Below are 25653 nucleotides of genomic sequence, written 5' to 3'. Positions count from 1 at the left end.
ACATGAAAGACGATTTTGACATAAAGGCTTTTCATTTACACAACTAGAAGATCATCTTTTTTCCAAACTCCTAAACTCTACCACAATGCAAATTTCAGCCGCAGTAATTCGACTTTTCATAGGTCCCGTTAGCTTGTGCAGGGGTACCTAATGAGATGGCCGGTAAATCGACACTTGAATGCTGTTCCCACATCCAATCAGATCCTGGAAGTGGGTGTCCCTTTTCATTGTCCCTCCCCGGCCAAGCCATTTTGCGGCTGTTGCTTGGCAACACCTCGTGCAGCTTCAGTGCCAGGATCTTGCAGGGGCTCGAATAAGAGTCGGGGGGAGAGGGGTAAATTACCCATAGCGGACTCAATTTCCCACACTGCTGCAGTGGGTGATAAGGATGGAGAAATCACAAAGCTAGCATCAGAGATTTAAGGGTACTGAGCTTCTGGTCAAGCAAGATTAATTTAACTGCTTCGTACACGTTGATGGCATTTTATTCCTACATTAATGAATGTGAAATGTTACACTTTTTGTGGTCATAGGGATTCAGTCAGTTAGCTTTTCAGTCGCACCTTCAGTAATACTTTAAATATTACATTTCAATGTGAATGTTTAGCCTTCTCCAGGGAGTATGTGAGATTTTGAAATATAAAAAAATAGCATGTATGTAAAAATATTTAGAAAATAATTATTAAACCATGTAAATATTTTAGGAAATTATACTGTAAGTTTTTTAAAAAATATATATTGAGTAGGCTTTTATTTTCCTAGAAAACCCTTGCTACCACCCCATCCCCACGGGCCAATGGCGTCACCTGGTTGTCAATCTCAGACAAGCAACCATTCACACACCAAAGGGCAATTCAGCGTGTACAATATTATGTACAATACAATAGAGTGTACAATAGTAGATGTTTTAGGGACTATCGATGGAAACCAGAGGATTTAGGGAAAGCCCACGCAGGCACGGGGAGAAAATGCAAACTCCACACAGTGAGGCCGTAGTCGCAAAACGAACCGGTGACTTTTGCTCATGCTAAATACTCCTCCTCTGTGCCACCCAGGAGTACCTGGAAAAAACACACACACAGGCACGGGGACTACATGCAAACCACATGAGTAATCAAACCCACAACTGCTGCGCTGTGAGGGGAGCATGCTAACCACTTGCAACCACGCCGCCCACGAGCACAGTTTATAATATATTCAAATATATTGATAAAGTCTATATAGTCACAAACAGGCTATCAATCCCACAAAAAAAAAATGCGTGACACATGAAGGTATTGTGACATTGCTCGACTGTGATAAGTCACTCTACTCTACGACGTCCTTTTAGTCATGCAACAAGCACCTGTCACACTCACTTAGATGCTCCTGTTACTCCTGGGCATACAACGCTGAAAGGGTTAAACTAAGGGGGAGGATGCCAAACTGACTGCAAGTCATCAGCGTGGATGAGAGAGGAAAGAGAGGCATAGCAAACAGAACAGGCAAGCTCACGATGCCGCAGCTAAGAAGAATGTGAATTGAGTGCCCACCTCTTGCCGTCCGTCTGCATGTTATTCCTTTTCCAGAGTGCTCAGCCGTGCTGCTGCAGTCTGACTGATTTGAGTGCACAGCAACTCAGCTCAAATTGCCCATGTGCGTTAGTGAGACAGCATTTTGGTGGCAACTCCTGGCAAAGAGAGAGGGAGTGGAAACAATAACAACGTGAAAGTGAGGAAAGGTTTTGTTTTTCCTCAAAATGAATTTAAGCAATGGTGAGACTTCAGCTGCCAGCGCACAGAAGACGAATGTTGCAAGTAGCAACCGTGAAGATAAGAGACTTGAGAAGCCCTCTACTCCGACAAGGAAGCCTCAACCAGTGAGTATGCTTTCAGCTTCGATTTTCCTTTACTCCGTTTGACAACCAGGTTGGATAATTGCATTGCTTTTTTTTTTTTCCCCGTTCCAAAAGCCTGCATGGGTTTTACAGTATGCAAATTTGTGAGTAGACAGAAGAGACGTGATTTGGATTTCAATTTGAGGAAAGAACAATCAACGGAATCACTCAAGGAAGAAAGGATGGTCAAATAGAGCCTTTTAAATGTCCTAATTGTCTCAGCTGTAGGACAAGCAAAGCAGGAGCATTCTTGGTTCACTTTCACCAGTTTAACAACCTGTGGATACATCCGCATCGAAAAGTGCAACCGGCATCATTTGCAGGATGCCTTAATATTCCATCACGTAAGGATAAATAAAGGGTTCTTTTTCTAAAATGCAACTACGGTAAATGTTTTCTTTCAGACTTGCTATAAATCACTAAATCAAATAAATGTTGTGAACATTCAGGCATTGTGGTATGTGCCCTTGCAGAGGTGATGAAGTGTTTTGCATCATTGTCACCTTGTCGCTGACAGCACTGTAAAAACAAATGACGCTTGGCCCCGCAGATAAGTACTACACCGTAAAACCTGATGAGTTTCGGTAGTTCAGCTCAAATGGTCTGGGGAAATCAATTGCAAGGAATTATTAAGGCATCATTCAAACAACATAAGTATTAAATGGCATATTGTTCTTTTTCTTACATTGACTCTGTCATCTTTCAGCCCAAACCTGAGCACGCCATCACCATCGCCGTGTCGTCGCGGGTGCTCTTCAACATGGAACGTGAGCAGCAGATCTACGAGCGGCAAGGCATGGAGGAGTACCTCAAGTATCAGCTGGAGCATGAAAGTGAGCCTTTCAGTCCTGGCCCTGCCTTCTCCTTCGTCAAGGTCAGAAAGCTCCTAGAATGGTACAGTGCAGCAAAAATGATTATCAATGATCAAACATTGACTGTAGTGTTTGGTGTGGGATTTACAAATGACATCGCTGAATGTTACATCCTTCATGCATATCGCTGGCGTCAGCCAAAATCTCTCGAGACGCCAAAAATGGAGAATTTGTTCAATCATTAGCATTGGCTCATGCAATAGAAATAGCGATCGGCAACCTGAAAGCTGAAAGCTTGGGATAATATCCCAAGTATGATGATCAGCAAATCCTCTCCGAAGACCTCCACAAATTGGAAGGGCCCGAGCTGTGGAAGAGTAACGAGGATGTTTGAAAACTGATGAGGAGATTGGAGAGGACGTCTGTGAGTTAAATAGGAGGCACTATTTAGCTGTCAGAAAGTGATGATGACTTTTAAGGCTTTTTGACAAATTAATTTTCAGCCGTGTCAAAAAAAAAGGCATTGAAACTTCAAATCATCTTATTGTTGCAACATTAGTTTCAGCATTTGCATCTACTCGCATGCGTACATTGCTTCGCCCTTGTCTCATTTTCGCCCCACCCCCCCACCTTATAACTGAAATAGTATGTTATTTCATATACGATGAAAAAAGCGTCTAAAAGTACCATCATTTTGTCATTTTAATATTACACACCATGTGTTATAATTGGACAGCCATGATCTATGTAACCATTAAAGTTGGTGTAGACTTATGCTTGTGTTTTTGTAAAATTCCCCCAAATTGAAGTAAAAAAAAAAGGGGGCGGTTGACTTTTAAGCGAGGTTGACTTATACTGGGAGACATGAGAAATATGAGAAACATGCACTGAATAAAATGAATACAAAATCAAGAACCTTAAGAAATAACCCTAATAAAATAGGAACATTCGGCATAGGCGGAATCATTCATCCGTCTCAGAAATTTCAGTATACCGTAAACTGAGTCTTTAACCCGCCCCCGCAACGTGCTTTAAAATGCTTATTCCAGTATCTCGGGGTGCTGAAGAAAAATAAGGATTAATGAACAAACAGACACATGCAGCCCACACAGTGATGAGGAGCTTTGTGTATTTTCAAATGAAATGTGCAATTGGTGGTGTTCCCAGGCTCTGGAGGCTGTCAACAGTCGACTGCGGGAGCTTTACCCACAGAGCGAGGAGCTGTTCGACGTGGTGCTCGTGACAAACAACCACGCGTACGTGGGCCTCCGGCTCATCCATACCATCAATCATCATAGTGAGTTTCAAGCACACGCCTGATTTCGCTGTTGTGTTTCTCAGACACTCTGAAATTCTAAAATGAACTTCTCTTAAAAATATCACTTGGTTCCTTGAACTCCTCGGCCTCCTCCCACTCTGATGCCATGACCCTGCGTTGGCGAATGTGTCTTTGCAGGAAGTTACACCCTGGCATCCGTTGTTAAGGTTAAGGAAGGAAGAGCAAAACAAAAGGATGTGGCTTCTCAATTTTGTGGCGCTCAACTCAGTTTCTTTACTGAATCCCTCTTGTTGACCAAATCCCAGTTTGATGTTTGTTTAAAATGGGATCTTTCTCATGGTCCACACACCAAATAATGTCCCCCAAGAGAATTGGCGACCCCCACTGCCATTACTCAATGGAATCAGACAGAGTGAGAAAGAAAATGCACAACTCTCAACAACTATGTGTTTTATGTCACAGCTGATAACTGATGTGGTTTGGACCCAAGTGCAGGGACGCAAGACAGGAGTGAAGCATGTCCTTAAACAAAAAAGAAAACAATAAAAAGGCAAAAAGGGATATATATATATATATATATATATATATATATATATATATATATATATATATATGTGTGTGTGTGTGTGTGTGTGTATTTTAGTCACTAACATCATTTCTGTTTGATCCGCTTCCAGGCTTATTGATCGAGCGCTTCTGCATGACTGGAGGAAATAGTCCAATAGGTTACTTGAAAGCCTACCACACAAACTTGTACCTTTCTGCTGACTCTTCCAAGGTGCGAGAAGCTCTGGAAGAAGGTCAGTGTATAAATGTACCATATAAATAGAAGTGTCATATAAGTAGCATTTCATTTAGATCCTGAATAAGCACCAATAAGTCTACAGTCTTGCAACAATCTAAGTATGTGTGTCTAAAAATGTAAGTGCATGTGTGTCAGGTATTGCCGCAGCCACCATGTTCACGCCGGAGAAGATGAAGGAAGTGTCGGACAGTCAGCTTCGCGTGGCCTTTGACGGCGATGCGGTCCTCTTCTCAGACGAGTCTGAACGCATTTTCAAGGCCCACGGACTGGACAAGTTCTTTGAGCACGAGAAGGCTCATGAGAACAAGCCGCTGGACCATGTACAGTATACACTCAGTGAATGCTGATGGATGGCAGGTTCTCAAGTACAAATAGAAGTTATTGTGGAAGAGTTGCTTGGGAGTGTACAGGTTGAATGTGAATAATGTGCTACCACTTGAATGTATAATCCTGTGTGGAAGTTGCATGTTCTTCCTAAGCCTGCATGAGTTCACTCCGGCTTCCTCCCACACTCCAAAAGCATGCATGGCAAGTATATTCGAAATACTAAATTCTCCTTAAGTGTAACTGGGTGTGTGAATGGTGGTTCATCTCTGTGTGCCCTGCGATTGGCTGGCAACCGGTTCAGGGAGTACACCGCCTACTGCCTGAAGTCAGCTGGGATAGGCAACAGCAAGCCTGCGACCCTTGTGAGGATAATGGCTCTAGAAAATGGATGAATGGATGAATAGATGAACACGTGCAACATTTGTCATTTTTTGTGTGCTTTTATTGTCTAAAAAGCAGAAAATTCAATATGTATTAATAATGCCACTGAATATTTTGAGTGGTGAGAGTACAAAAAAAAAGTCTTGTAATATTCTGGCAACTGGTTAAGAGGGTATGCCACCTACTGCCCAAAAAAAGCTGGGATAGGCTCCAGCATGCCCATGAACCTTGTGAGGACGAAGCTGTTAAAATGGATGGAGCAAAGCCAGATTTTTGTGTGCTAAAATACTGCAAATCCCTTTACAAAAACAAACAAACAAACAAACAAACAAAACTATTCTTGAGCCAAAAAAGAAGGAATGAACCATGTTTGGCTTCCTCTCATACCACAAGGTTTCTTTAAGCTAATTAGGAAAATAGTGACTGCAAAAATTGACAGACAGCCATGAAGCAATATCTTGAACTCACTATTATGTAGTCTTAGTACAGTAGTTTGTAGAATTGCAACATGATGCATTGCTCAGATAACCTCACCCCCACTTGGGGCAAAGACACCTAAAGTACTGTATTCTAGTGTTGTCATTATGCTCTTCCATCTTGCTGCAGGGCCCACTGAAAGGCTTCCTGGAGGCTTTGGGGAAACTACAGAGGAAGTTTTTTGACAAAGGACTGCGCATGGACTGCCCTATCCGCACCTTTCTGGTGACGGCTCGCAGTGCCGCCAGTTCCGGTACCAGAGCCTTAAAAACACTGCGGTCGTGGGGCCTGGAGATTGACGAGGCTCTCTTCCTAGCAGGAGCGCCAAAGGGTCCCATGCTGGAAAAGATCAGGCCGCACATTTTCTTTGACGACCAGATGTTTCACGTTGAAGGAGCGGCCGAGCTTGGCACGGTGGCCTGTCATGTTCCTTACGGCATTGCGCAGAGACTTGTAAAAAAATGACTTCTTTACTATCTTAATGCTAAAGGCTGTAAACATCTGGAAGTAGAGGAAACTGTTTTGGCATGATAGTACTAGTGCTACAAAATGTAAAAAGTTGTAAAAAACAACAACAACACAAAAACAAAACAAAATGCTTACGTGGCTTAAAATTATTGCTAAATATTTGTTGTTTATTTAAATTTGTTAAATGTCAGTATTTTGTTTTTAGCTTACACATCAGTGGCACGCTGTACATGTGATGTAGTTTATATAATGTATTTTACCATTAAATTGAAAATATATATATATATTTGTCTCATTAAAACAGATGTGCAGTTTTATAGACACTTCACTTTCTTCTATATATATATATATATATATATATATATATATATATATATGTGTGTGTGTGTGTGTGTGTGTGTGTGTGTGTGTGTGTGTGTGTACCATATGTATGGAGATAAAGCACGGTTCATTTTGCACGGTAATGACAAAACGTCTTAAACTTCTCCAATAAAATAAGAACGAAAGCCTCGCCTTGCCACCAAGTGCATCTTTTGAGATGAGGAGAAAATAACCCCTGCTCCCCACATATATTGGACACTGTCGCCTTCGTACGACAGGGGTTGCTTCCGTAAACACAAACATGTGACTAGCGTCATCATTCTGCGCGGCGGCTGTTGGAATAAAAGAAAATAAGCAAAGCCCTGAAAGCAAGGGTTTAGATTTAATTTATATGCTGGTTGTAAACAAGAACCAAATGGCTCTGTTGACTTTGTTTACCCGTTTACTTCTGTTAGTACTACGTTGTGAGCACGGATTTATAAACGAATGGATTGACAATCCCGTTTACCCGCGGGCCACCGGTGGCCATTTTACGTTGCCAAAAGCTAAACGCACCACTCTCCTTTGCTTTGCATGTTCAACTATTGTTATATGTTTCTGATCACTATTATTCAATGAACACAAGATTATTAAAAAAAAACATGTTTTGACTATAAGGACACAGATCATTCTGAACTAAATTGAAACATATGGGAGGCTCTGGAGTTCCTAGTCACATTTGCCATGGCAGTTAGGTGACTCATCTTCTTTGAAAACACAAGTACGTTGACTGGGTGGTGTGCTTTATAATTCTATTTAATTCCTTTATTATTTCTGCGCATGAATGGTTGTCACTACTGAGACTGGCAGACGGGTTAGTAGAGGGCGTACGCCATCTGTACGCAAATGCCAGCTGAGTAAAAGTTTTGTGATCCTGAACAAAATAAGCAATGGAGACAATGAACTATAGCCAAAATTGGAAGTTTTAATGATTTTGGATGCCTATTGTTAATCATATCACTGATATAATATAACATGAAAGTATCTGTTTTATCCCCAAAGGCTTTGGTCTCAGAAGATTGCAGCAATAACTCCTGCCACAGCTCCTCCTGCACTGGCCAGAGCGGCAGAGGTAGTGCCCGACAAACCAGCCATACCTAAAGTACAATAAGAAAAGAAACATCACCTTTATCTACCATCGTTTGCATTTTCTATAATTGAAACAGTAACATTGACAGTTGGACATGGACACAAAATGGGGCACAGCTGATAATAAAAACGTTTGTCATTTTTTTCTAGAGATAGATCAAAAACAGTATCTCACTGTCAGAAAGTCCAACATCAAGGTAATTGCTTCAAGAATGGGTTGTGTAGACTTGCTTTCGTTTTTTTACAGAGATACTGTTTTTTGGGAGATACTGTTTTAAGCCATAATGGAGTGTGTCACTCAAACCGAGGTCATGATTTCTGTCCAGTTGTAAATGATTAAAAAAAAAAAAAGTTTTTTTCTTTTCAGATGCTTTGGCATTTCTAAAAGGATTGAGCAAAAATGCAGCTAAATAGATGAAAGGCCATTTGTAGTAAAATGTCTCATAAAAAGCATTTCTCAGGGGTGTCAAACGCATTAATCTGAACTGGGTATTACGAATGCAATGATTTTTGTTGACTTACCTGCAGACTGCAAGACAGCCACGAGACTGCCCGCCGCCACCCCTCCTCCGTTGGCGATGGCCGCGCTTGACATCATGCCCGCAGCATAGGAGCCAACTGCTATCCCAGCTGATGTGAAGCCGATAGCCCCCAAGACCGCCGGAGCCAAAATCACCGTACCAGCTGGACCGCAAGTGACGTCAACACCAGTTAAAACAGTTTCCAAAGTCTCTCACGAAATATGAATTGATTGCGAGTAAAACATCTTACTTGCGCCCGCAGCAGCAGCTGCAGCCGCCGTCACTGAAAATCAAAACACACGTTGAAGGGTTAAGCCAACGCCTTGCATTTCCTAAAATTGATGATGGCCTTTTTAAGAAAGTCGTAATACTTACATAATCCCATTCTGTCCTCTAAGGATGTGTGCGCTTAAAGTATGGGCAAACCGTATATTCTCCTGCTAGATTTCGATTCTGGACGAAAGGAGGGAAGAATGAAAGAGGGCGTGATCGCAAGCCCCTTCCGTCGGTGAAACTAAGTTTCGTTTCTCCGGAACGAAGCACGTGACTGGTATTGAGTGACGACAGAATGTTGTGACGCGTCGTTTTAGAGACACAGCGGGCAAGTAATACACGCCGTTTCTGTATGTAACGCATGTGAAAAAATGAAATAAAACACAATCCTGCTTCATCAAAGAGTTTTGACCACATTTTAAAATCTCATAACCCACGGGGACGTCAGTGTTTATAAAGCTTTACGTCTGTCTGCCTTACACTAATTTAAAGCATAATCTTCGTATATTATGGAACATCCTTTAGTGAACGTAGTCATGTGACTGACAGAAAAGTGGCCTCTCCAAAATGATGGTACAGTACCGTATTGCTGGTGTGCTGATTTCATGGAAGCAGCCAATTTAAAAAAGGTGTTATTTTATACTATAGGACATTTTCAAACCGATTGGACAATTCCGATGCTTTGATAACATGTCCTAGCTTACATTCAACATGGTCCTATCATATGTATTGAAGAAAGTAATATCAAACCAGAGATGGAAATATCGCCGTGGCATATACATCACATCACATTGAGCTTTCATTCCAAAAATCAGAATGAAGCGTGTGATGTGAACTATTTGAATATATCTATAAACAAAAATAACAAAGAGAGAAAACACCTTTTTTGAGAAGTAAACCGATAAAAAGCAGAAAGCATAGAAAAAAAAAAACTTAGAAAAAACTTTCTTGGAGAAATAAACCTGTAAACCCATTAACAAAACGAAAACATCTTAAAAACACTTGTGTGCTTGGGGAAAAAAGTAGAGGCATTTTTAAAAATAAAAATCAAAAGTATTTTTAAGGTCACAAAGCCATCTGTGATTAAAAGTGGCTGTTGACTGATGTAATCAACAGCAGAATAGTTGAACTTTTAAGGAATGGCTTTTGACTAGAGCTACTGAATATTGCTGGATGTCACAAATATTGATACTATAACTGGTTATTCTTAAAAAAAAAAAAACATACTGCACATTTTTCTGGGTACGCTGCTTCCAAGGCCCCAATCCTCTCATAATTATACGTGAATGCTATGTACCAATTGCCTTACATCATGTAAGAAAGACTCTCCCACACTGAGTATTGTTCTTTACTTGAGAACTACAACACAACAGTGATAGAATGTAACATTTCCTTCAGAAACAGAATGCCACTGTGTTAAGCTTACTATGCATTATTTGTAATGAGAACAGGCCATTTGAAATGGCGGACTTTTTTTTTTTTAATTCCATTGTGAGGACCTCAGAACAGGGACATCACATGGCCAGCAGTGGGTGCAGCAGCAGCAGAGGTGGAACCTAAAGTGAGATGTGACACCATTAGCATGTAGCATTAACTCATCTAACACTGACAGCTGAAAAGACTTCTGCAGGGATCTTTACAAAGTATATCCTGGTACTGTAAATTGTGTTTCAGAATTTCTAGCCTCAGCGTCTTGCAGATTTCTGTTTGGCATACATATACTTTTAGTGGCGCATTCCCTTTCCACATATTGAACATTTTGAAATGTATTCTCCTGAAGACCTTGAAAACATTATTTTGTCCCATTTCTATAACGCCCTAAGATTTCACAGGGTGGCGCCAAAGCCTTGTGGTGACATTGCCTGGCCACAAGATGGCGTCCACTACAAGACTAAGAAAAGATCATGGCTTCTTGGAAGAGTGGTCGTTTCCAATTCTTGTTGAGCCAAGCACCTATTTTAGTTTTAAGTCAAAATTTAACTAAACTTTCTTGAGTTCTAAACAACACCGTATATTTGTTAAAGTTCTAAAATTAGCTTGAATTAATTAAAGCAATATGGTGAAGCAGACATTCTGTGGTTTCGTCCTACACGTGTGACAATATTTCTCTACATGGAGATTAGAATCAAAGATGGCAGGTGAACATAATACTGGAAGTCAAAATCTGCAAAAATCCATCAACTATGCTCTTAATTACAATCTAACAATACTTTGACACAAATAATTGCAGCTATAGCACGGAGGGCTGGACCCCCCCCCCCCCCCCCCCCCCGTAGCGTTGTTATCGCTACGACATCGATATCAGCGTTGGTGTCTATCATTTCGACACTTGGATCGAATGGCACAGCACTACATTCGATGCTTACTTGCTGCATAGGCGGCAGCAGAAGCAGCTCCTGTAGACGTTGGTCCAGGTGGTGCATACGGCAAATTAGCAATCATGCCGATGTTCGGATTCACGTCATAGCCAATTGTTGTTCCAGCAGGGGGCGGATAAAGCATGGCGCCTACATAGACCAAACATGCAAGTTCGTGGTGTTTTGGTTATAGTAAAGAAAATGGTGTTATGATAGAACAAGAAAAAAAATCTTACCAGCTGGAACAGATGAACTCCCTGAGGAAACAGAAAATGTATTATATTAATGAGACTTCATATATATATATATATATATATATATATATATATATATATATATATATATATATATATATATATATATATATATATATATATATATATATATATATATATATTTCTAAAGTTCAGCAGCGATTGTCATTTTAATTGTTAGTATAAAAAATACAATTTAAACTCTGGATAACTTAAAAGAATGCCTAACTGCAACCGCAGCATCACAAAAGATCATTTTTACGGAACAAATCTCAACGCAAAAGTCTACCTCCCCCACATTCTCGCGTGCGCGGTGTTTGTGTGTGTGTGTGGGGGGGGCATATTCACGTACGTTCTAACGTATTTAAAGCTCATTAATATCATAGAAAAGACTCACTCGTCTTTGTCAAACGCAACTCACCTCCCATGTCGGCTTTCTCTTGTTTTCTCCTTTCGTCGTTGCGCAGTAAAGAGGAAAGAGGAAGAGGTTGAATGAGGAAAAAATTCCGCGGTGGCTCCCCGATAACGGTGGGCGACTGGGGGCGGGCAATGAGTGGATTCCACCGTTCTTATTGGTTGAATGTATGTGGGGTGTTTTGAAAAGTCAACCTAGTCAAACCGAAAGTGAAAGTGCATTCAAAAGGTCGAACACTTTCTTGTATCAAGCTTTCACAATATAATCTGACACAAAGAGCACTCCGAATGCAGTCAGACTGTCCCAAAACTTTAGTTGAATTCTCAATTAAACTGAGCACGCAAATAATGTATTTGTATGTAAACATGCATTTTTTTTTACATTTATAAATGAGAAATGCTTTTTATAAATGAATATTCTCCTACAAACCACAATGTATGTATAGGATAAGGCCCTGAATGTATGCAAACATTTCTGTCTGTTCGGAAATCCCCTGTCTCCCTTTCCCTCCTTATATGGTCTTGTTTTGCTCACAGCAGCTTCTGGGGTCAGCCCATGCCATGATGAAAACAGAACGACTTTACAGTACTGTACTGTATTTCTATGATCATTTTATACGTTCAAACAAATACATTGGCTTTGCACAGTCACCAATTTCTGCAGAAGCTTGCGTCTGTTCTCGCAGGTTTTACAGTACAGTACTTTCATCCAAGTATAACTTACATGGATTTCAGCAATATCAAGAATGTGTATTTTCATGTGCATATGCGCTTACAGTCTAATTGAGAAAACCAATTTCCTCTTGTTTAAGGACTCGTGATTAAAGCATAAAGACATTTTTATTTATAGCTCAAGTTTAAATGTTCTTTCAACAGACAGCTTTAGAAATAAATTGCACATAGGATACTTGGACATCACCTTTTCATTAACACACTACAGCCCATCAGGCTGCTGTTTACAAGGCAATGCTACAAATGTATGCGACTACAGTACATATAGTACCCACCTACAGAAAGTTCATCAAGTGCGCTCATGTCATTGCCAACACTTGCACGTCCGTTGGAAAATTCCACTGTCCTCCATTTGCCTTATTTATGGACATGTGCTCACAGCAGCTTTTGGGATTGCGTGCAAATCAAGATAACTCGCAAAAGACTTGCGTTCCAAAAAGTCTGACTTGTTTTTCTTTTTCTTTTCCTTTTTTTAAACAAATGAACATCTGTGTCTTTAAAGGTTTAAGAAATTGTCTACATTGATGCAAGAAAAAGAGAGAAGTAAAGTAAGTACACTAATTGGATATACTGTATATATTTTTAAAATTTGATTGGCGCCTAACTAGTGACTGATGCACAACTTTAATATTCATAAAATAAAATTCATTAATCTTGTGGGGGTTTATTTTCCCAGTGTGTATTTTGACTCCTAGTGGAACCTGAACACACTATAATCGTTGTGGGCATGAGTCTCCTACCGATTTTCTTATGTAAAAGATAGAAGGACCAAATTTTAGAACGTATCTTTTTTCCTCCTTAGCTACCTGTCTTGTAACATATTTTCAACACTAGTTGAATTTAAATATTCTTTTTCACACCCCAATGTGTGAAAACTTAATTGGGGTCAATTCATTGCTACATGTAAACAAAGAAACTATAAATCGTGACATGAACAAAACCATTTTATTGGCCCTAACAATCCCACATCAGATTAAAAAAAAAACAACAACACACATACACACGCACATTTACATATAATGCTGTACACATTTCTCCAACATAAACCTATCACTGGAATTATTTCACAGACTCCAAATAATGAATACTGTAGTAACGAAAGAGGCAGGCTAGTATACAAATGAAAAAACGTTCACAGCAACCACTATTCTGTATTCCATGTATATGAAAAAAGTACAGTACATGAAAAAGAAAGGAAACCAGTGAAGTCCCCACAGCTTCAAGGGGCAGGGCCCAGGCCCACGAGACCTGAAGGAAGGTTCAATGAAGGTGAACCTACAAAGTGATATCACACTTTAGTATGCAAAACAAATTGAATGAATCATTTGATTTTTATTGTCAACACATATTCATCTGATATTGCATTTATGGTTCTTGTAGATGACTGGCTTGTGCCCTTGAACAGGGTATTCCCCCTCAAATATGACAGTTGGTCTGCAACCTGATCACACATACTTCCGTTCTAACTCGAAAGCATACCTTGAAAATCTGTCACACCAGTATTAATGGCAGGTGTTGCCATTTCACTACTGATAGGTGGACTCGGTTGGGGATAACCAATCGTCGTGCCGGCAGGGGGTGCGAATAAAAGAGGATTTAGTCCTGTAAAAATAAGTAATACAAGTTATTTTTCACATAGTCCCTGACACTAAAATACCTTTTTACAGACAAAAAAAATCCTACCTGGTCCAGTTGCGGGAGAGGGATGGGCTAATTAAACAGAATAAAACATGAAGATGTTAAAATAGGAAAAGAAATTGGACACTTGCAGAATAAGTTCCGGCTTTTAGATGGTCTGCATGGAGACCCAATGACTACAAATTATTTTATTTTTAGTCTTCTAATAGAGACCTGCAGTAAACATTTTAGATTTATAAACAGCTAAACTAATCGGGCACAAGTGAAGCCTGTTTGGCAAATAATATTTCTCTACAATATGAGAATGTTCAGACAAAAAACAAAGTTCTCAAGTTAAAAAATGTAGCATAAGAGTTACTCACTGTTTCCCATGTTTTCTCTTTATTTCTTCAATCGTTGTCATGAGAGAATTTCGAGCTCGTCTGAAAAACAAAACAACTGTCGCACTTTTATAGCTGAGTGAGGACAGGACGTAAGGTCACCTGGGGATGGCAAATTCTATCATCCTTTAATGATTAATAGATTTATTCCTATGAAGCAACTGTATCAGGTACATCTGTTTAACAGCATCTTAACCCATTCAAACTGGAACCTTGAATTAGAACACAATGCAATCTAAGATGCTGATAAACCTATGATTAGTTTGTATAATGCTTTTATGGCATTTTTGGCACTGACTTTTTCAAGGTCTTTAAAAACACTTTAAAACACTACAGACACATTTGAAAACGTTCACCATATTTGCAGAGACCAAGAGAAATGGCAAATATGTTATGGTCTAAAAACAGTGTAATCATGTACCCTCATTTGAAGTCAGTGCTTCTCAATTATATTTTGCAAAGCCCCCAGCAGAAAGGATTATCTACATCTTGTGTTAACTATACTTAAAACTGTATCATAAGTAACATTAATAAAATGAAAAAAAGCAATATAAATCAACTTTCAACAACTGTGAACTACTTTTTACAGTGTTTATACAGGTTACAGCTGTCGTCTAAGACAGAAAAAAATTAGCCGCTGCTGCAACGGCTGAACGATCTACTGTTCTGGACTGAAATCGTGACCTAAAACGACCTACTTCTGGGACTGTGTCAGAGAAATCTCTAAAAGAAGACTAGGACAAGCCTAGCTGCTAAGCAGCAAAAAGAGTAACTCAGACCAGCCAACATTGACTTTTCTATGCCATGGATAGGGAAAAAGCTTGGGCAAATGAACTCGTACGTTCTCCGCTAATTCAACTGCCCAAGCGCCCCTGCCTGGTTTTTATTACAAGACATAACAAAAAGAGCCAGTCGGGCGCCACCAACAGCTGGGCCAAGGTCCCACTTTCCTTCGTCAACAGCTTTATCTAAGGACTGGGGCGAGATGAACTAGGATGGATAGCAATGCAAGCTATCCTAGACAATGCTCTTCCCTTCCAAGATCACACAAATCTTCACCAAACTGGTTAAAAAAAACAAAACAAAAACATTGAGTGTTCATCACACTACCATACCCTCAAAAGTCATTTGTTTAGCGTTTAGCGCTTAACTAGTGTTCTCCACAGCAGTGCGGACTTCATTTATGCCATTGGTGTCCAAATCATGGCCTGGGGGCCTTTTAAGAGGCTCAGGTCAAACACTAAAAATGACAATTGCTACCCATAAACCTGTTGCATATATTGTAGAGCGTTTCTAAATGTGCAATGATACACATATTTACAGCTAAACTAGTAACATCATTTCTCTTCATAACACTGTGGTGAGTACACAAATGAATATTTACAAGCAAATTTAATGTTCTCTAATGTCTTCTCAATGTTACCTTACAAATGAGGAACATATCTCATGAGTGATTCTCAAGTAAGTGCTTTAGTCTTAAGACAAATTTGGCTCCTGTTCATTGCTTGTGTGGATTTTTTTGGATGGGTTAGAGGGTCTCTCACCAAACCAAAATCCAATTTGCTGTTAAAGAATTTTTAAATATAAATACAAAATATAAATATATTGATAATCAAAATAATTTGAAAAAAATATCTTAGTAGCCTTTGCATTCTTCGACTTTTCTGTAAGTGGCCCATAGACGGTTTGCTTGTTATGTTATACAGCATACAGGCTGCGGCGTGCGTATTCTCTCCACGATGACCAATCAAATACTCTACTAGTAAGTAGTGCTTTCCACAAAAGGAAAACTGTGGGGCCACTTTCTTCAACAATTTGAACACACCATTATGGTGGACATAAATCCTCCTGCCTAAGTATTTGTAGGTATTTTGTATTCCTTGTAAATATTTCTTGCAACATGTTTTCAATGCTAACAAATTTGAATGATTATTTTTTTGGGAACAAGATGTTTTTGTAGTGTGATTTTTGGTTCTAGGGTGAGGTCTTCAGTGGCCAACAAGTGGCCATGCAGTGCCCATGTCAGTGCTTGAGAATAAACTGCTTTTTATAAAGCACAATTCTCCTATAAATTACTCTATATAAGCTGCACACCTGGATGTAAACAAACACTTCCTGTCTGTTCGAGATTTCTCTGTCCTCCTCCCTCTCTTTAAATAGCTTTGTTTTTCTCCCAGCAGCTCATGGAATCAGTTGTAACACCCATGTTTAGTGATTTATCAGGAATCTCTCATGGAACCCTGTTTGCAAATCTCTGTCTTTAATGAGAATAATTACTCATCATTCACACGACCACATGTGAAAACATCATTGGGGTCATTGTGTGATACCACATGTGAAAAAAGAAACACAATAAATCATGACATGAAAATGAACAAAGTCATTTTATTGCCCATCACAACCTTAGATCAGATTAAAAAAACACGTTCAAAAACAATACTGTACATATTTCTCAACTTAAATCTATTACAGAAATGCATTCAGGGACTTAAAATAATCAGTATTGCAGTTGCAAAAGATATTGTATAAAAAGGCAGGCTAGTATAGTATGCAAGTTCATTTGTTGAGTCACAGTTGAATCACCATTTGTTATACATGTAAAAAAAAAAGAAACATTCAAAACAAAGGAAAGCAGTCAAGTCGCCTCAGCTTCAAAGGAAAGGTCCCAGGCCCATCGGACCCGGAGGAGGGTTGAATGTAGGTGACCCTAAAAAGTGAATTCACACTTCAGTATGCAAAACAAATGAAATTAAACGTTTGATTGTGATTTTAATATCGTGTTTAAGGTGATTGTAAACGAGCACTTCGGCTTTGTACAACCTGACCAAAATATTCAATTGTAACTCAAAAGTGTACCTTGAAAAACTGTCAGGCCAGTGGTGGTAGCTGTTACAATGTCACTCGGGGCCGATGGACTCGGTAGGGGATAACCGATGGTCGTGCCGACAGGGGGTGCAAAGAAAACAGGATTTAATCCTGTAAAATTGATTAATAAAAGTAATTGTCACATAGTCCCTGATGCTCACACACATTTGTTTGGACAAAAAAATATCTACCTGGTCCTGCAGTAGAGGGATGGCCTGATGAAACACAATAAAGCATAAATGTGTTAATTTTCATTTTACATCGGAAATGAAATGGTGCACTTGCTGAATATCTGCAGTGATGAAGTTGTAGCAAGTGGATGGATGGAGACTAGAGGAGTACAATTGTTTTAATTTTCAGACTTCAAACAGGAAGCCAACTAAACATTTTAGACAAGGACACAAAAACTGAAGTCAATTCCCTTTAGCCACCTAAACTAATTGGGCATAGTTGAAACCTTTTTTGAGTAATAATATTGCTCCGTCAGGTTCCTCTCACAAAAATCAGACAAAACAAGTTAAAAAGAAAGCAATAAAGCTACTTACTGTTTCCCATGATTCTTTTTTTATTTCTTCAATTGGTTGTCTCGGGAGAAATTCGAGCTTTCGTCTGGAAAACAAAATAGTTGTCACCCTTTTATAGCTGAGGGGTGACGGGTCGCAAGGGCAGTGATTGGTTGTAGAACAATGCACTTGTAATCAGGTCACCTGAGGATGGCAAATTCTATCATCCTTTAATGATTAACAGATTTATACCTCTGAAGCAACTGTATCAGGAACACCTGTTTAACTGCACCTGAGATGCTAATAAACATCTGATTAGTTCCTATGCTTTTATAGCATCGATTTTTTTTCAAGGTCTTTAAACACACTTTAAAACATTACAAACACATTTGAAAACTTTTACCATATCGAGAGAGACCAAGAGAATGGCTTAGCAAATACGACATGTAGACCTAAAAACAGTTGAATGATTTGCCCTCCTTCTAAGTGCAAGGTTTCCTCCACATTTGTTTACGCACCGCTCCTAAATCTTCTCCTCCACCGCAAGGCTGAAACCATATTGTTTCATTACCAAAATTGCAACCTCAGACAACCCGGTATGGGGATTGTCAAAACTGCAATTTTTTTTAAGCTCACATTCTCTACATTTACTAATTAGCAACATGCTCCATGTCACACAAACCTTCACCAAATAGATGAAAAAAAATAGATAAAAAAGCATTGTGTCTTTATTCCTATTGCTGCATGGACTTCATCTACGTTAGTGGTGTACAAACTATGGCCCAGGGGCGGTTTTTAGGCGGCCCACATCAAAACTGACATTTTCTACCCATAAATTTGGTGCATATAATGTGGATCTTTTCTGAATGTGCAAAAATGTAAATGAATTATTTACAACTAAACCAGTAATAACACTTCTCTTCATAACACTGTGGTGAATATACTCATGATTTTTTTACAAGCAACAATAGTTTCCTCTAACCTCTTCTCTGCATTAAAATACAAATTGTGCATAAATGAATCTCAAGTAAGTGTGTCCATCCATCCATTTTCTATAGCCGCTTATCCCCACAGGGATCGCAGGCGCCTATCTCAGCTGGCTTCGGGCAGTAGGCGGTGGATACCCTGAACTGGTTGCCAGCCAATCGCAGGGCATACAGAGATGAACGACCAATCATGCGCCCAATCACACCTAAGGACAATTTAGTATGTCCAATTCACCTGCTATGCATGTTTTTGGGGAGTGGGAGGAAGCCGGAGCGTCCGGAGAGAACCCGCGCAGGCTCGGGGAGAACACGCAAACTCCACAAAGGAAGGCCGGAGCCAGGTGGATTTGAATCGGGGCCTTTGAACTGTGAGGCGGACGTGCTATTCACTGCGCCACTGTAAGTGTGTCAAACAAGGGAAATCGTACGTCATATTTGGCTGCTGTTCAGTCAGTGCAGGTGCAGATACAAAATTTTTTGGTGGGTTACAGGGTCTCTCATCATCCTAAAATCCCAAGTTTTCAGTTAAAATATATAAAATACAAACAATATGCAATTGTTTGATTGATGTTGGTGTGGTGTCGAAAAAAAAATCACACGAGCCTCTGCATCCTTTGATTTATCTGTATATGGCCCTGTAATAAAAAGATTGGACACACGTGTTTTGTGTTGTAAACTCTGTGTGGAGAAGCAGCATACAAGATGTGTCATAGGATCCTCTCCTTTGTGGTTCCAAATCACCTACACTAATAACAAGTAGTGCTTTATACAAATGGCAAATTGAGGGGTTGCAAGCATGTTTCAACAACTTGGACACTCCATCGAGCTGGGAATAAGTCATCTCCTCATGTAAAAAAAAAAAAAAAAAAAAGAAGTGTTTGCTCACTTTTTTAGTGAATAGCTTCAGCTTTCCTTATCTAGTAAATGTAGAAAATGTATTCAACAGTGAATTATTTTTATTTCTTTCTTTATTATTCTTATTATTTATGTATTTATTTATTTATTTTATTATTATCATAATTTTTTGGGTTGTTCTATGTTAGAGTGTTTTTTTTTTTTTTTTTTTTGGTGGCCAGGGTGAGTTTCTCAGGGTACAGTTGGCTATGCAGTGCTTATTTCAGTGTTTGGAAATGAAGCACAATTCATTTGTAAATCACTCTGTACATAAGCCCTACACCCCTGGGTGTAAACAAACACTTCCTGTCAGAGATTTCCCTTCGCTCCACCCTCTAATATGGCCTTGTTTTTCTCACAGCAGCTCCTGAGGTCAGTTATAATACCTGTTTTTACTGATTTAAACCACCAAGAATGTGTCTTCTCACTTGCAAATGCACATACAGCCATGCATCAAGTTCATGCAGTCCCTCGACAAATATCTAGACAAAATTGATATGAGGGACACTTGGCTATTCCTTGGATCATCTCTTATGATCTCTCATTGCTGGTTGGGAATCACTGCCTCTAATGAGAATGGTTAAATTTCGTTTGCACACCCATGTGAAAACTTATTGGGGGACATTTTGTGATGCTACGTGTAAACAAAGAAACACATTGAATCATGGCATGTAAATAATAAAGCATTTTATTACCCCTCACAATCCAACATCAGATTTTAAAAAAACGTGTTTAAATAAAAAACTGTATATTTCTCTTCAACATGAATCTCTTCATGAAATGCATTCAAGGATCTAGATACTATAATCAATATTGCAGTAGGAAAAATATACTGTATAAAAAGGTAGGCTAGTATACAAATCATTTGTTCTCATTTGAGTCATGGCTGAACCACCATATTATATTACATATATTACAAGTTTAAAAAAACAAAACAAAACATGTTACAAAGAAAGAAAAGCAGTGAAGTCGCCAAAGCTTCAAGGGAAAGGTCCCAAGCCTGTCGGACACGGATGCGGGTTGAATGCGGGTGAACCTGCAAAATGATATCACACTTTATTATCAAAGCAAATTGAATTAAACATTTGATTTTTATCGGCTGCAATATTTGTAATATTGTGTTTAAGGTGATTGTAAATAAGTGGCTTGGGTGCCCTTGAGCAAGGCACTCCCCCCAAAAAAATCTGCCACCTGCCAGTTTGCCTACAAACCTGACTACAAGATTCAATTGTACCTTGAAAAACTGTCACGCCAGTGTTGATGGCAGCTGTTGCCATTTCACTACAGATAAGTGGACTTGGTTGGGGAAAACCGACTGCTGTCCCGACAGGTGGTACAAAAAAAAGAGGATTTAATCCTGCAAAAATAAGTCATAACATTTATTTTCACAATGCTGCTGAGACTAAAATAAAAATGGACCCCCCTGAAAAAAAATCAATCCTACTTGGTTCAATTGCAGGAGAGGAATAGGCTGCTGAAAGAGAATAAAGCATGAATGTGTTAATTTTACTTTGGCAAAGAAATTGTGCTCAATAGCGCTGTATACAAGTGATGCATTATAACAAATTCTTTCACTTTCAGTCTTCTCATGCATGACTAAGAATTTTCAAGAGCGACACAAAAAATGCGGCGTAAGCACCTAAATAAATTGGGCACAAGTGAAGCCTGTTCTGCAAATAATATTCCCATACTATATTAAAATGCTCATACAAAATCACACTTAGCAAGTTCAAAAGTAAGCTTCAACTTTACTCACCGTTTCCCATGTTTTCTATGTATTCCTTCAATTGAATGTCACGAGAGAATTTCATGCTTGTCTGACAAACAAAACAGTTGTCACACTTTTATAGCTAAAAGCTGGCAGGACACAAGCACTATGACTGGTCGTGGAACAATTTGTGTCGATCTAGGTCACCTGATGATGCCAAATTCTATCATCCTTTAATGATTAAAAGATTTATTCCAATAAAACAATTGTATCAGTCATAACTATTCAAGTGCACCTTAGCACAGACACACTGAATCCTCGAGTTAGAACACAATTCTTTCTAAAATGCTGATAAACCTCTGATTAGTTCGTATAATGCTTTTCATAGCATTTTTGGCACAGATTTTTTTTTTGGCGGTCTTTAAACCCACATTAAAACACTACAAATATATCTCAAAACCTTTACCATATTGAGAGACGCCAGGAGAAATAGCTAAGACCATACGTTATGGTTTAAAAAGTATGTTATAATCAGGGGTGCATGTAACTGGTATGCAGGTACGCATGAGTTAAAGAAATCCCTGCGGTGTAACATCACATGCGTCACTTTGCTCATTTGTGTATCTCTGTAATCCATGATAACCGAGCTGAGCAAACTATTTTTTTTCTGAAAAGTGCAGTGACTTGTCACACGCTTACATGTGGTGCCAGATTTACTGTTCATATCCTCAGCTAGCAGATCAAACTGGTGCATTTTAACAGGGCTCGAAAACTTTCAGTCATCCTTTATTTGGCGAGCATGAAAAAAAGCGCGTGAATGTAGCGCAAGCTATTGCTAACAAACAAGCTAGTCGAGAAGCAATTGCTAACAGGCCACTTGCTAGCTGAGACAAACTGCAGGAACAACTCGAGTTCTGTGTTTTTCTTCACCTTTCTTCATCTCTTCTGAGAACATTCCTTTGCTGAAGTGGCAAACTGCATCCAACAGCAAAATTGTAACAACATTTGTATGTATCTCATCATAAAATAAGACGACTTCATTAAAAATTAAGCACAGGTACAACGAGTGGACATGACATGAGCCATGGCATATAACTTCAGGTCAACAGTAAAGCAATTTTACAGCAATATTATTTGGATGATTTTGCACCACAGAGTACAGGATTTTGACATTGCACAATAATCAGTTTCAAAATCATGATTATTTTAATTGATTTAGCGTTGCTCAGTAATTGATTTTGATTGTTAAGCAGACTTAACTGTAAAAATGCAAACATTTGAATGAAAAGAAGGAGAAGAATCAATATGCCTTATTCCTTTTTAACAGGAAATTTCCATTATGATTTGCACACTATTACTCTCACTATTAGTTAAGACAGGTTCAATTCCATGGTAGGACTTTCAAGCCATTTTGCAAAACCAACAGCCTCTTTTTGAGGCACTTAAAAAACATGGGGAGAAACAATTTATGTCATTTAAAATGGTCTATTTTTACAAACACTATTTAACATATTGTATATAACATAATGTATATTTATACATTACAACAAGTGGTTCAAGTAGTTGTTGCCTGGCTTGAAAAAAAAAACCCAAAAAAAGACTGCCTTACAGACTTACATTGAGTAATAACTTTTGTTATTACTTTTATTATTACTTATTTTTGTTAATGTTATTTGTTAAACTGCAGTCACGTGTACTTTGTTTACAATGTTCTCCGGAATGCCTGCCCCCGCTGCCGAAAAATAATCTTGGCGGACATACCTTAGTGTTTACAGCTGGAATCTTGAACTCAATTCATGAGGCTCTCACGTGCTACTTATCTTATTCTTTGTTTTTCTGACCCCGTTCCTGCTCGCACAAGACTGAGTCATAAAATGGAAGCAAAAGTGAATATTTAAACCGTCGGGGTATGTAAGTTCTTGGGGAAGTCCACATCACTCTCCTGTATTTGATTTTACTTTTGTTATCAACGCCCTGGGCGAGTCAAGGACTTCATGTGCACACTTGATCTAGGCCTATGAATAGATGTGTATGCTTAGATTGAAAAAACAAAAACAAAACTTGAGTTGTCCATAAGTTCCTGAAGTGAAAGTGTTGCAACGTAGACTGAGCCTGACCTATATATATATATATATATATATATATATATATATATATATATATATATATATATATATATATATATATATATATATATATATATATATATATATATATATATATATATATATAAAGGGTATGCAAAGAGTTACGCAGACTACAGTAATTGTATTTTACTTTTTTTTACAGCTGGGTTCCTATTGGCTGTTCAGGGCTGTCAATCAATGTTAGGTTTCGTTTCTTGTGAAACGAAACCGTTTCGAGAAAAACAAGGGGGAGGGGTCTCTCGCTCTTTCTCTGAAAGCTCTTTCCCAGGGAGGCATGTTTGCAAATGCAAATTATTGTCTTATTGTTCTACATTATTTTAAAATCCAAACATAAAAAAAACCTGCAATGATTATATAGTGGTAGAGTGGATTGATTGCATTTCAATAAGTTTGATGGAGCAAGTTTTTCATCTTGAATTACAATCATGAATTAGTTATCATTCAAGGGACTGTACTTGATTTGTGAGTCCCAACATAAGGTTTTTGAGTTATAGGCTTTCACCTGTTCAATGTTTTTGCTTGATGTTAATGAAGGAGTAAGGGAGGTGCATATAGAGAACGAGAAGTCACAGTTCGGTATGTACTCCGGTTTTGGGACTACAGCTCAGTACAAATTTGGTATAACAGGATAAAGCAACAAAGTCAAAAAATCATAATTTACTTTCTTTTTCATTCAGTTTTAGCAGACATTAGTGTAAGTAGGGCAGCTCGGTAGTACAGTGGTTTAGCACGTCTGCCTCACAGTTAAAGGGTCAGTGTGTAAGCATTTCTTTTTTGTTAAAAAAAAAAAATGATTGTAAATTTCAAAAACTAGCAAATGAATGTGTTCTTAATGCCCACCAGTATGTTTTAAATATAATCATAGGTCTAGTTATCATTACATTATATTACATGGGGAGTGGCACTTCTCTGGAGGCAGCCATGTTTGTTATAGCTACGGACAATGCTTATTGCAGCACCTCCCGCTGGCTGTAATGAAAAAGTCTCTAAGTCTTACACACTATCCCTTTTAGGGACCCAAGTTCAATTACAGCTGACTCTGGCCTACTTATGTGGAGTTTGCATGTTTTCCCCAAGCCTGTGTGGGTTCTCTATGGCTTCTTCCCACACTCCAAAAACATGAATGGCAGCTGTACTGGACATACCTGTACTAAATGGTCCTTAAGTATGATTGGGTGTGTGCATGGTTGTTCGTCTGTGTGCCTTGCAATTGGCTGGCAACAGGTTCAGGGGAACCCCGCCTACTGCCCAGTCAGCTGGGACAGGCCCCAGCAAGCCTGCAACCATTGGTAGGATAAGTGGTTGTAGAAAAAAATCCAGGGATTATTCAAATCAGTGTCATTCAGAACTACCTGAGATAACGTGGTATAATAAGATGACTACTGCCTGAGGTATTCAAGATTTATTCTTTCTACTGTAAGAAGTGTTTCTCTACATTATCAAAGATAGCTTTCAAATAAGTTTAATTTTTCAGCAGCAGAATGGGACAGAAATTGCATCATAATTCATAAAAAATGGTCAGAAACATGAGCGGGACTACTCTTGAGCATTTTTTTGCTTTATACATTTAAACTCTTTCATTATTTTTTTCTTTCAAAAAAAAATAAAACGTATGGCATATATTACTTGTTAAGTCTAGAATACTTGGAAAACTGTTAAAAAAATTCTCACTTCCATAGATGAGGTTACAGGCCCTGGGATTCTTTTGTCCAATCTGTATTTTATATTAATTTATATGTGCCAGAGAAGTGAAAATTATCAGCGAACACCTACAATACATAGTAATCTATGGTAACACACATGTATAGCACAAAGATTTTTGCGCAGTACTAGAAGGTTAATTGAGGAGAAATCATTCAACGCACCTAACTTGTAGACAGTCAATGCTGCACCGGTTTATATATGGAAAAGTTGCTAAATGCTACTAGAATCTGTAGATAGATGTGTAATGTCATTTAATCGTACTGCTACGATTCCCTATACTCACTGCGATTTTTTTTGAAAAGCTGTGGGACGCATTGTACTACCAACGGAAGCGAAAGAGGAGTGTGAGGAATCTGCCAACTAGGTTTCTGTGCCATTTGAACTGAGAATGGTTCAACACTGG

The 25653-nt window shown here is 38.8% G+C and overlaps 2 protein-coding genes and 4 long non-coding RNA genes across 8 annotated transcripts; 1 reads left to right on the top strand and 5 right to left on the bottom strand.

Annotated features, from left to right (window-relative positions):
- The first annotated feature begins 1467 nt into the window (after positions 1 to 1467).
- Positions 1468 to 6529, top strand: LOC148413041 (cytosolic 5'-nucleotidase 1A-like). Its single transcript, XM_088433154.1, has 6 exons — positions 1468 to 1858; positions 2583 to 2750; positions 3856 to 3985; positions 4645 to 4767; positions 4908 to 5092; positions 6087 to 6529. The coding sequence occupies exons 1-6, from the start codon at positions 1739 to 1741 to the stop codon at positions 6420 to 6422; spliced, it is 1062 nt and encodes a 353-aa protein (XP_088289280.1). The 5' UTR covers positions 1468 to 1738; the 3' UTR covers positions 6423 to 6529.
- A 1161-nt stretch (positions 6530 to 7690) lies between these two features.
- On the bottom strand, positions 7691 to 8938 carry LOC148413040 (interferon alpha-inducible protein 27, mitochondrial-like). Its single transcript, XM_088432326.1, has 4 exons — positions 8771 to 8938; positions 8646 to 8678; positions 8397 to 8558; positions 7691 to 7882 (listed from the first exon to the last, which is right to left on the bottom strand). Exons 1-4 carry the CDS (start codon positions 8778 to 8780, stop codon positions 7797 to 7799), a joined length of 291 nt encoding a protein of 96 aa, XP_088288452.1. The 5' UTR covers positions 8781 to 8938; the 3' UTR covers positions 7691 to 7796.
- Positions 8939 to 10000: 1062 nt separating this feature from the next.
- LOC148413039 (uncharacterized) lies at positions 10001 to 11843 on the bottom strand. Its single transcript, XR_015867704.1, has 4 exons — positions 11701 to 11843; positions 11262 to 11282; positions 11035 to 11175; positions 10001 to 10224 (listed from the first exon to the last, which is right to left on the bottom strand). It is a non-coding gene; the product is annotated as an uncharacterized LOC148413039 (long non-coding RNA).
- A 1508-nt stretch (positions 11844 to 13351) lies between these two features.
- LOC148413038 (uncharacterized) lies at positions 13352 to 14512 on the bottom strand. Its single transcript, XR_015867840.1, has 4 exons — positions 14426 to 14512; positions 14109 to 14135; positions 13905 to 14027; positions 13352 to 13700 (listed from the first exon to the last, which is right to left on the bottom strand). It is a non-coding gene; the product is annotated as an uncharacterized LOC148413038 (long non-coding RNA).
- A 2291-nt stretch (positions 14513 to 16803) lies between these two features.
- Positions 16804 to 17910, bottom strand: LOC148413037 (uncharacterized). The gene is made up of 4 exons (XR_015867799.1): positions 17854 to 17910; positions 17500 to 17523; positions 17300 to 17419; positions 16804 to 17150 (listed from the first exon to the last, which is right to left on the bottom strand). It is a non-coding gene; the product is annotated as an uncharacterized LOC148413037 (long non-coding RNA).
- Positions 17911 to 20395: 2485 nt separating this feature from the next.
- On the bottom strand, positions 20396 to 23328 carry LOC148413036 (uncharacterized). Of its 3 annotated transcripts, none has more exons than XR_015867802.1 (4): positions 23161 to 23328; positions 21136 to 22374; positions 20926 to 21048; positions 20396 to 20727 (listed from the first exon to the last, which is right to left on the bottom strand). It is a non-coding gene; the product is annotated as an uncharacterized LOC148413036 (long non-coding RNA). The 3 variants fall into 3 exon arrangements; XR_015867801.1 differs by having other exon boundaries at positions 21136 to 21165; XR_015867800.1 differs by having other exon boundaries at positions 20926 to 22374.
- Positions 23329 to 25653: the final 2325 nt, after the last annotated feature.

This window comes from Hippichthys cyanospilos, chromosome 14, assembly GCF_059441005.1.
Source record: "Hippichthys cyanospilos isolate Australia breed blue-spotted pipefish chromosome 14, RoL_Hcya_1.0, whole genome shotgun sequence".
Lineage (NCBI taxonomy): Eukaryota > Metazoa > Chordata > Actinopteri > Syngnathiformes > Syngnathidae > Hippichthys > Hippichthys cyanospilos.
Note: the sequence above shows the minus strand (reverse complement) of the source record. Positions and strands in the feature narration are given on the sequence as shown.